Genomic DNA, 12,141 nt, shown 5'->3' with positions numbered 1-12,141 from the left:
AGTTGAACGATATCGAGGCAGGCTCTGGCTGAAACACTTTATCGCTTTTGGCAAGTGGCCACTCAGAGTACTATGGGCTTAGGCGCGTGCCTGCTTCGACCGAATGCTTTCTTTTCCTTTGTCTGTTTATCTAAACGCAGATTCCCGGTCGGAATATTATCGCTTTTTTATGAGAAAAATGGCATAAAAATTGATTTTAAACAGCGGTTGACATGCTTCGAAGTACGGTAATGGAATATTTAGAATTCTTTTGTCACGAATTGCGCCATGCTCGTCACCCTTATTTAGCCTTTAGGATAGTGTCTAGAACCTGCGAACAAAACGCCGCTGTTTGGATATAACGATGGATTATTTTGGACCAAACCAACATTTGTTATTGAAGTAGAAGTCCTGGGAGTGCATTCTGACGAAGACAACAAAGGTAATAACATTTTTCTTATAGTAAATCTGACTTTGCTAAACCTGCTGGGTGTCTAAATAGCTAGCCCGTGATGGCTGGGCTATCTACTGAGAATATTTCAAAATGTGCTTTCACCGAAAAGCTATTTTAAAATCGGACATATCGAGTGCATAGAGGAGTTCTGTATCTATAATTCTTAAAATAATTGTTATGCTTTTTGTGAACTTTTATCGTGAGTAATTTAGTAAATTCACCGGCAGTGTTCGGTGGGAATGCTAGTCACATGCTAGTCACATGCTAATGTAAAAAGCTGGTTTTTGATATAAATATGAACTTGATTGAACAAAACATGCATGTATTGTATAACATAATGTCCTAGGGTTGTCATCTGATGAAGATCATCAAAGGTTAGTGCTACATTTAGCTGTGGTTTGGGTTTATGTGACATTATATGCTAGCTTGAAAAATGGGTGTCTGATTATTTCTGGCTGGGTACTCTGCTGACATAATCTAATGTTTTGCTTTCGTTGTAAAGCCTTTTTGAAATCGGACAGTGTGGTTAGATTAACCTCTTGGGGCTAGGTGGGACGCTAGCGTGCCACCCGTGGTGCACTCCATCAACAGCAGGTGCATTTCAAGAGCGGCAAATTTGAATCCAAATAAATGTCAAAATTCAAATTTTTCTAAAATACAACTATTTTACACCATTTGAAAGATAAACATCTCCTTAATCTAACCACGTTTTACGATTTCAAAAAGGTTTTACGGCGAAAGCATAAATTTAGAGTATGTTAGGACAGTACATTTACAAGAGTTGTGTGTAATGTTTTGTCAAGTCAAAGACAGGGTCACCAAAACCATAAAACCAGCTAAAATGATGCACTAACCTTTTACAATCTCCATCAGATGACACTCCTAGGACATTATGTTAGACAATGCATGCATTTTTAGTTCTATCAAGTTCATATTTATATCCAAAAACAGCGTTTTACTATGGCATTGATGTTGAGGAAATCGTTTCCCTCCAATAACCGGCAGTCAAGTCAGCGTCACAAATTAAATAATTAAAATTAGAAAACATTGGTAAAATATTATATTGTCATTTAAAGAATTATAGATTTACATCTCTTGAACGCAATCAACTTGCCAGATTTAAAAATAACCTTACTGGGAAATCACACTTTGCAATAATCCGAGCACTGTGCCCAGAAAAATGCGCGTTGCGATACAGACTAGACGTCATGTTGGGGAGATCTAAAATCGAAAATACTATGTAAATAATCCATTACCTTTGATTCTCTTCATCAGATGTCACTTCCAGGTATCACAGGTCCATAACGAATGTAGTTTTGTTCAAAAAAGCTCATCATTTATGTCCAAAAATCTCCGTCTCGTTAGCACATGATGTAAGCCAGCCGGACTTCTCGTCATGAACGAGGGGAAAAAATATATTTCCGTTCGTTCAAACATGTCAAACGTTGTATAGCATAAATCATTAGGGCCTTTTTTAACCAGAACATGAATAATATTCAAGGTGGACGAATGCATACTCTTTTATAACGTATTGGAACGAGGGTACCCAACATGAACTCGCGCCAGGTGTCTAATGGGACATCATCGTTCCATGGCTCTTGTTCGGTCAGATCTCCCTCCAGAAGACTCAAAACACTTTGTAAAGGCTGGTGACATCTAGTGGAAGCAATAGGAAGTGCCAAAATATTCCTAAGCCCCTGTGTTTTTCAATGGGATAGGTTTAAAGTCAATACAACACATCAGGTATCCACTTCCTGTCAGAAAATGTCTCAGGGTTTTGCCTGCCAAATGAGTTCTGTTATACTCACAGACACCATTCAAACAGTTTTAGAAACTTTAGAGTGTTTTCTATCCATATATAATAAGTATATGCATATTCTAGTTACTGGGTAGGATTAGTAACCAGATTAAATCGGGTACATTTTTTTTATCCAGACGTGCAAATGCTGCCCCTTAGACCCAACAGGTTAACGAGAGTCTTATCTTTAAAATGGTGTAAAATAGTCATATTTTTGAAAAATTGAAGTAATAGCATATCTAAGGATTTGAATAACGCGCCACGTGATTCCACTGGCTGTTACGTAGGTGGGACGAAATCGTCCTACTGGCCTTAGAGAAGTTAAGAGGCTAGATAAGGATCATATCACCTCTAACTTACCTAACAGCCTAGACCCACTTCAATTTGCTTACCGCGCCAATAGATCCACAGACGATGCAATCGCCATCGCACTGCACACTGTCCTATCCCATCTGGACAAGAGGAATACCTATGAATAAATGCTGTTCATTGACTATAACTTAGCATTCAACACCATAGTACACTCCAAGCTCATCATTAAGCTCGCCCTGTGCAACTGGGTCCTGGACTTCCTATGGTAGGAAACAATACCGCCACTTCTCTGATCCTCAACACAGGGGCCCCACAAGGGTGCATGCTCAGCCCTCTCTTTTATTCCCTGTTCACCCATGACTGGGTGGTTACGCACGCCTCCAACTCAATCATCACGTTTGCAGACGACACAACAGTTGTAGGCCTGATTACCAACAGTGACGAGACAGCCTACAGCGAGCATGTGAGGGCCCTGGGAGAGTGGTGTCAGGAAAATAACTTCTCACTCAATGTCAACAAAACAAAGGAGCTGATCGTAGACTTCAGGAAACAGCAGAGGGAGCACACCCCCATCCACATCGACGGGACAGCAGTGGAGAAGGTGGAAAGCTTAAAGTTACTCGGCAAACACATCACTGACAATCTGAAATAGTCCACCCACACAGACAGTGTGGTGAAGTAGGCGCAACAGCGCCTCTTCAACCTCAGGAGGCTGAATAAATTTGGATTATCCCCTTAAACCCACACACACTTTTACAGATGCACAATTGAGAGCATCCTGTTGGGCTGTATCACCACCTGGTATGACAGCTGCACCGCCCACACCTGCAGGGTTCTCCAGAGGGGGATGCGGTCTGCCCAACACATCACTGGAGGAAAACTACCTGCCTTCCAGGACATCTACAGCACCCAATGTCACAGGAAGGCCAAAAAGATCATCATGGACATCAACCACCCAAACCACGGCCTGTTCACACCGCTATCATCCAGAAGGCGCGGTCAGTACAGGTGCATCAAAGCTGGAACCGAAAGACTGAAAAACAGCTTTGATCTCAAGACCATCAGACTGTCAAATAGCCTTCACTAGACGGCTTCCACCCAGTTACGCATCCTTGCACCTTAGAGGCTGCTGCCCTATATACATAGACTTGGAATCACTGGCCACTTTAATACTGGAACACTAGTACCTTTAATAATATTTTATTCATGTTTACATAATGCTTTACTCATCTCATATGTATATACTGTATTCTAATCTACTGCATTTTAGTCAATGCCACTCCGACATTGCTCAATCTAATATTTATATATTTCTTAATTCCATTCTTTTACTTTTAGATGTATGTGTATAGTTGTGAATTGTTAGACACTACTGCACTGTTGGAGCTAGGAAAACAAGCATTTCGCTACACCCGCAATAACATCTGCTAAATATGTGTGCAGTAAGGGACCAAAGAATTTGATTTGATCTACTCTCCAAACCATTGTTATCCATTTAACAATGTATTGTGAGAATATCCTCACAGACTTGTCAACGTGACAATTGGGAGCAGAATGAAGTGCCACTTCCTGTGTCTTATTCATGGGCTAGGATTTAATTACAGAACAAGTATTAATGGAGTGCTGAGATATGAGCCTTGATGGATGGGAATGAGGGAGCTGAGCTTGAGCCCCCCCACCCCCGGATTGGATTGACCTCGTAAAACATCATCCAATCCCATTATCTCATTACTCCTTGGTCACGGACTGATTTAAGCTTTAACTTAACCCTAAAGGTCAGGGCTGTAAAACTTGTCTTTAGAGTATTGTCTTAAACTCATCCCACTTAAAGAGAGGCTCATCTGCATTCATAGCAGCTTGTTTCCAGTGTGTGTGTGTGATGAACGGCCGTAAAAATGTGTAATTATTTTACAGTGTTGGTCAAGTATGGCCGTGCCCGTGACCAATACAGAGTGGTCAAAAGGTTTTAAAATTACCCTCACCCCCTCCATCACTGATGATTGTGGCTGAGGAGTTGTTCATCAGCGGAATGCGAAGAGTCATGAGCTGCTCATGTATGCCATTAGGCAGTTCAGTCAAGCGGGTGGTCAGTGAAAAAAAGCCTGCACATGCATAGTTTAGTGTATGGGAGCATTGAGATATCCTTGCACACACATACTTGACGACTGGGATTCCTAATCCAGTGCAACCTTCATCTGCCTTTCCAGTTGAGATGGCACTCCTGTATCTGCCTGGTCAGCCAAATCAAATTTTATTCGTCACATACACATGGTTAGCAGATGTTAATGCGAGTGTAGCGAAATGCTTGTGCTTCTAGTTCCGACTATCCAGTAATATCTAACTGTCACGGCTGTCGTAGGAATGAGAGGACCAAGGTGCAGCGTGTGTGTCATTCCACATTTTATTTACTCTATGAAACTATGCAATACATAAATACACTGAATAAACAAAACAACAAACCATGACGCAGAGGTGAAACAAACACTACTCAAAAATATCTCCCACAAACCCAGGTGGAACAAATCCTTACTTAAGTATGATCTCCAATTAGAGACAAGGAGGACCATCTGCCTCTAATTGGAGATCATCCCAAACAAAACCAACATAGAAATACAAAACTAGAACATGAACATAGAAATACAAAACATAGAAAAACACCCCCTGTCACGCCCTGACCTACTCTACCATAGAAAATAACATCTTACTATGGTCAGGACGTGACACTAACAAGTAATCTAACCTAACAATTTCACAACAACTACCTTATACACACAAGTGTAAAGGAATTAATAAGAATAAGTACATAAAAATATATGAATGAGTGATGGCTGAACGGCATAGGCATGATGCAGTAGATGGTATAGAGTACAGTATATAAATATGAGATGAGTAATGTAGGGTATGTAAACATTATATAAAGTGGCATTGTTTAAAGTGGCTAGTGATACATTTCTTACATCAATTTTTCCATTATTAAAGTGGCTTGAGTTGAGTCAGTATGTTGGCAGCAGCCACTCACGGTTAGTGATGGCTGTTTAACAGTCTGATGGGCTTGAGATAGAAGCTGTCTCTCGGTCCCCGCTTTGATGCACCTGTACTGACCTCGCCTTCTGGATGATAGCAGGGTGAACAGGCAGTGGCTCGGGTGGTTGTTGTCCTTGATGATCTTTTTGGCCTTCCTGTGACATCGGGTGGTGTAGGTGTCCTGGAGGGCAGGTAGTTTGCCCCCGGGTATGCGTTGTGCAGACCTCACTAACAGAGCTCTAGAGTTCCTCTGTGGAGATAGCAGAACCTTTCAGAAGGATAACCATCTCTGCAACACTCCACCAAGTAGGCCTTTGTGCTATAGTGACCAGACAGAAGCCACTCTTCAGAAAAAGGCACATGACAGCCCTCTTGGAATTTGCCAAAAGGCACTTAAAGACTCTCAGACCATGAGAAACAAGATTCTCTGGTCTGATGAAACCAAGATTGTCTTGCCCATTCATGCTCTGAATGGCACACCATGTCTCAATATAAAATCCTTCTTTAACCTGTCTCCTCCTCTTCATCTACACTGATTGAAGTGGATTTAACAAGTGACATCAATTAGGGATCATAGCTTTCACCTGGTCAGTCTGTCATGGAAAGAGCTTGTGATGTTTATGTTTTATACACAGTGTATATTATCCATGTCTTTGTTCATCCACGACTCTGAGAAACATAGGATATTACAGTTTGTAAGGTTCTATTGATTGTATAGTCTCAAATGGAGCTTGTCCAGTCTGTTCTTCAGTGAGTGTACGTTCGCCAAGAGAATGGAGGGTAGAGGCGGTTTGTCCACTCACCAACATAGGTTTGTCAGGGTGCCCACACATCAGCCTCTCTTGTGCCGTCTCTTTCTATTCGGAGTTTCAGGATTAGGGCCTGGTCTCAGGTGACCACCAACCTGTTCGTGAGAGTTGCATCTTAGTTTGTGGTCATAGTTTGTAGGCCAAACCGTTCGGAGGCTACAGACGTTACTGTGAGAAGGCCGAAATTCAAACACCACTCTAGCTCTACAACCTTTCACCGCAGATACGGAAGGGCAATATCGGCAGATGCGGTGGATTGAGCCCATGCAAAAAAATAGATATCCATCAGTTTAAACTAGAGATTTTGATGGGGATTTTTTAATTATGTTAATTAGATTTCCACTGGGCCGCAGAAATTGTAGGCTAAGGGTTAAGCAGATTAAGTATACCAGAAAGAATGGCACTGGAATGGAGAATGGCACCAGTTTTACGGGCTCCTGAACAAATCTGCTGTTTTTTGCACTGATCTGAACTTTTTTGGTACATAATGTTTCCGCCAATGTTTTCTATGACCAAAAATAGATTCTGGACATCAGAACAGTGATCACTAACCTCGATTTGGATGAAGATTTCTACTTCAACGAATTGGCAGTGCAAGACATGTTCCCCGTTTTGCTCTAGGTCGCCCACAAGCCCTGCAAGACTCGTCTGAAGGTCCGCAGTACAAGTTTATAAAAATGAATGGAAGTATACATGGAAATAGTTTAGTGCCTAAAATAAGGGGATAAATACAGTACAAGTAAAAAAATAAATAATAATGTTTCCTGATCTTTCTTATATCTCTCAGATATAGGACAGACACTTCAGAACAAACTACCTTTTGATTTTTTGGGGCACTGTCTGTTGTTCCATGTAATAAATCTGTTAATCAACGGGATTATATTGGCTAATAGCAGTAATGGCACATTCAATGTTTCATCCAATCATTATTTGTATTTTTTTTTACACCTTAGAGGTCTTAAAATACTAAATCAAATAGTGAAATAATCCTTGGTATGACCATCTTAAAACAATTCCATATGTTAGCTTAGAAATATGCAAACGGACCTTGAACTGGCTCAAACTGCTAAACATCACTCTCTGTACCAGACAACATGACAAAATATTAGATGTCTCACTGTTCTCACTGTTCAACTGAAAGTGTATCTATCAGTTTCATATCAACCACTATTTGTTATGATGCATGCATACGTAAATAAAAATGTCTGTATAATCTTGCGATTCAGAAAACATAATTTGCCATTAACTGCTATTGCTACTAGCCACATCAGTTAGTACTATGTCCTTGCATCCAAGATGTAACTTGCTCTCACATATTGCATGTGGAATGTGAATGCATGTACACAGGATGATTTACATTTTCGCCTAAAATGACATACCCAAATCTAACTGCCTGTAGCTCAGGACCTGAAGCAACGATATCTATATTCTTGATAAAATTTGAAAGGAAACACTTTGAAGTTCATGAAAATGTGAAATTAATGTAGGAGAATAAAACACATTAGATCTGGTAAAAGATAATACAAACAAAAAAACATGTGTTTTAATTATTTATTTTTAATCATATTTGAAATAAAAGAGAAAGGCCATAATATAATATTGCAGTTTAGCTGCAATTTAGATTTTGACCACTAGATGGGAGCGGTGTATGTGCAAAGTTTCAGACTGATCCAGTGAAGCATTGCAATACTGCACACATTTTTTTATCAAGTCTTCCCAAATGTGCTGAATTGGTCAATTGATATATTTTCAAGTACAGAGAACATACAAATTGATATGGTAATAAAAAATGTAAGTTTACACACTACCAGAAAGGTCATACATGATGGAAAATTAGCTTCCCTACAGAAAATACACTAACCTTTACACATCTAGATGGCCGGGAGGGATGGATGTGGGGGCAGAAACAGCAGGGGATCAAACTTTAAAACCCAGTTCCTACATTTGAATATATCAAACAAAACTACATTTTATCTCTGGGACCCTCAGGATGACAAATCAGAGCAATATTACTGAATGTAAGTACATTATTTACCTTCAGAGGTGAATGTATCAAACCAAGTGTTGTGAAAAAAGTTTTTTGTTGTTGTGCACTCTCCTTAAACATTAGCATGGCAGTTTTTCACTATAACAGCTACAGTAAATTGGCCAGTGCTGTTAGATTAACAATAATTTATGCTTTCTACATATAAGACATGTCTATGTCCTGGAAAGTTGGATGTTACTTACAACGTCATTCTATTCACATTAGCAACAACTGTCCCGGTATATGGATGCTGATCCCATAGAGGATAAATGTGTTACTTGGACCACACCATGGCCTAAAGTCTTCTTTTTCTCCTGCCAAGTCAATTTATCATAAAATTAGTTGAGCAAACTGCGAGGAGATATTTTTCATGTTGAATGAGTCCTTGTTAGTAAGAAGAAGGCCCTCTTCACCCACTGTCCTCTCTGTGAAGGTAGAGTTAGTGTTGAAAGGGTTGACCACATGGTGAGAAGTGTTATCAGAGCTCAGAGTCAATATGCCTTTAGGCCCTGGCTGCCACAACTGTTATTCCAACAAGTCATGCTGTCTCTGAGAAAATGCGTGTAACACAACTTAAAGAAATACACTTTTTTGAGGGGAGAGACAGTTATTTTCTATGGTGGATTTGTCAAGCTTTGTGGAAATAATGGGAAAATCAAACTGTCTGTTGAACTGGCCGTATGAGCCCTGCCTCGCATCAGCACAGCTCCCCATCACAAATAGATCACACACAGCTACCACCCTAGAAAAATATGTCCAAATAATAATGACCGTACTTGAAATACAGACCTTGACCACAGGGGGATGGTGACGCACTGTTTGAGTTATATCAAAGAAGGAGAAGGACATTCCAGCACCCATGCTTTTTATTACATTTTTTCCCTTATCCTTTCTTCATTTCAATTTAATATGTTCTATATATATATATATATATATATATATATATAAATATTGAACCATGCATTGCTTTCCCCTGTGAATACTCCAATTGAAGACCCATATGGGAAATGTTTATTGTGAATTACCACAGGGAGGAGGAACAAATTGTGGAATAATATTTTGTTCCCCTTGCTTTAAAAAATGTGTGTGAGAGATGTAAATTCGATATGGGTAGCCCCAGGCAGAGATTCCATTGGGTTTGACGCTTAAAATGGTATCTGTAAGGTAAGGGAAATTACTTGCCAGTTGCCACTGTGGACGTACATTCTTATGAATACCCATACACCCCCCTGGAAAGATCAGTGTATTTTGCTTGACTACGATGCATTGTCAGTAGGCTATGTAATGTTTGTTGTCAGGTCAGTACTCAACATTCAGTATGTTGCTAAGGAACAACATGTGTGGGAGATTTGGTCACTTCATCATTGGCAAGTCAATTGATTGCTGTGCCAGGAAACAATACCATGACCTGTCTCATAACATGCATGCCATGGAAATGTATACCATCTCAAGCCACCAACAAAAACATAAATCAAATTGAATTTGTCACATGCGCCTAATACAACAGTGTGAAATGCTTACTTACAAGCCAGCAATGCTTTAAAATTAAAATAAGTGTTAATTAAAAAATAGATAAGTAAAAAATAGAAAATAGAAAATAAAAGTAACATATAATTAAACAGCAGCAGTAAAATAACAAGCGAGGCTATAAACAGGGGGTACTGGTACAGAGTCAATGTACGGGGGCACCGGTTAGTTGAGGTAACTGAGGTAATATGTACATGTAGGTAGAGTTAAAGTGACTATGCATAGATTATAAACAGAGAGCAGCAGCAGCGTAAAAGTGGGGTCTGGGTAGCCCTTTGATTAGCTGTTCAGGAGTCTTATGGCTTGGGGGTAGATGATTTAAGAAGTCTTTTGGACCTCAACATGGCGCTCCGGTATCGCTGCCTTGCGGTAATTGATTAAATGCATTCTATTACATTTCCCCATGCAAGTAGCACTGTATATTATATCTTAGCCTATTTTTCACAAACTATGCTGTATTAGCAATATTATAACCAACACCATATACCACCATATAGACTACCAATACCATTCCGATTGATTCATAGTTTTCATAAACCACTGTTTTAATCTCTCTATGATCTCTCTCCAGTGATTGTGGTCCTCTACGTGGGTCTGAGACGACAGAAGAATAAGGAGACCCTGATGACGTCCAAGGAGGACATCCGTGACAATGTAATCCACTACGACGACGAGGGCGGGGGCGAAGAGGACACCCACGCTTTCGACATGGGAACCCTCTGCAACCCCAAAGTCATCAAGGAGAAACTCCTGAAAGAGAATCGGGACCTTTTCCGACGTGACATCAAACCCGAGACGAAAACCGGCAAAAACCAACCGCCTGTTTCCCAAGACAGTGCAGATATCTGCAACTTCATCAATCAGCGACTGAAAGAAAACGATGTGGACAACTCAGCCCCACCCTATGACTCTTTAGCTACCTACGCCTATGAAGGGGAGGGCTCTGTAGCTGAGTCGCTCAGCTCCATCGAGTCTCTGGTTGCAGATACCAATGACGACTATGATTACCTCAACGAATGGGGTCCTCGATTTAAGACTCTGGCAGGAATATTTGGAGAGCAGTCGGACACTCAGTCAGACACAACGACAACAGAAAACAGACTTTGATTATGTTATTCATAGAATCCAAAAGTGGACATAAAATGCCATTATTTTAGTTTTTTTCCCTTTATTTCAGGGTTTTCTATTTTAGCAAATGAATTTGTTTGTCAATTTTTTTCTTGTGGGTTTTTCTTATTCTCAATCACAAAGATGTATAAAAGGATGATAGATAGCTAGATGAAAAAGACAGCCTTTCAACTACTTTTATAGTGAATGTTGTTTTATGTCTTATTTATTCTACTTTGTTTTCTCACTGCTAGGGGGAAGAAAGACAGAAACACAGAAAATGCAAGCATTTTCTTCTTTGATATCCTTATAAGTGCCTCAATATTTTTTTTTTTTATATCTCTCTCTCTCTCGCTCTCTCTCGCTCTCTCTCGCTCTGGTCACGCAAGCATAAGCTGACTGGCAGACAGAGGCATGTGGGTTTGAGACTACTCTCAGTTGGACAAGTTATGGGACAATTATGTGGCCCAAGTTTGGCCAAAGATATTTTGAATGTTATTTATTATTTATTTATTGTGATGGAGTTTTTTGGGGGGGTTCCTTCGTTAACGTATTTATCTATGTAACAGCTGTCGTGAGAGAGAGTAGACCAAGGTGCAGCGGAGTTAGTGTTCATCATTGCATTTAATAATAGAAAGAACACTACACAAAACAAAACAAGAAAACTGACAGCCAAACAGTCCTGTCAGGTGCAAAACACTCAACAGAAAAAATTACCCACAAAACCCAAAGGAAAAACATGCTCCTTATGTGTGACTCCCAATCAGCAACAACGAACTTCAGCTGTGCCTGATTGGGAGCCACACACGGCCCAAAACAAAGAAATACAAAAAACCTAGAAAACGAACATAGAACGCCCACCCAATGTAACACCCTGGCCTAACCAAAATAAAGAACAAAAAACCCCTCTCTATGGCCAGGGCGTTACAATCTATTTATCGCTTAATCATACACATATTTTTTTGGGGGGGAAGACACTTGAGGATTTTGTAATTATTCCATGGCCCAAACGGAAATGAAAGTTTCAGTTAGGTGGGTCAGGTGTATTGACTTGTACTTGTAAAAATGTATTTAGGGCTAACCAAGATCATGCAGTTCAGTCAAT

The 12,141-nt window shown here is 40.1% G+C and overlaps 1 protein-coding gene across 1 annotated transcript in view; it reads left to right on the top strand.

Annotated features, from left to right (window-relative positions):
- Positions 1-11,722, top strand: part of LOC106590053 (cadherin-12) — a 227,034-nt gene extending 215,312 nt beyond the window's left edge. Inside the window, exon 12 of the mRNA XM_014180561.2 lies at positions 10,501-11,722. Coding sequence (XP_014036036.1) covers positions 10,501-11,036 — 536 coding nt within the window. The 3' untranslated portion in view covers positions 11,037-11,722. The remainder of the gene's footprint in view (positions 1-10,500) is intronic.
- The last annotated feature ends 419 nt before the right edge of the window (positions 11,723-12,141 follow it).

This window comes from Salmo salar, chromosome ssa29 (genome assembly GCF_905237065.1).
Source record: "Salmo salar chromosome ssa29, Ssal_v3.1, whole genome shotgun sequence".
NCBI classification, from domain to species: Eukaryota; Metazoa; Chordata; class Actinopteri; order Salmoniformes; family Salmonidae; genus Salmo; species Salmo salar.
This window is presented reverse-complemented; position numbering and strand designations above follow the sequence as displayed.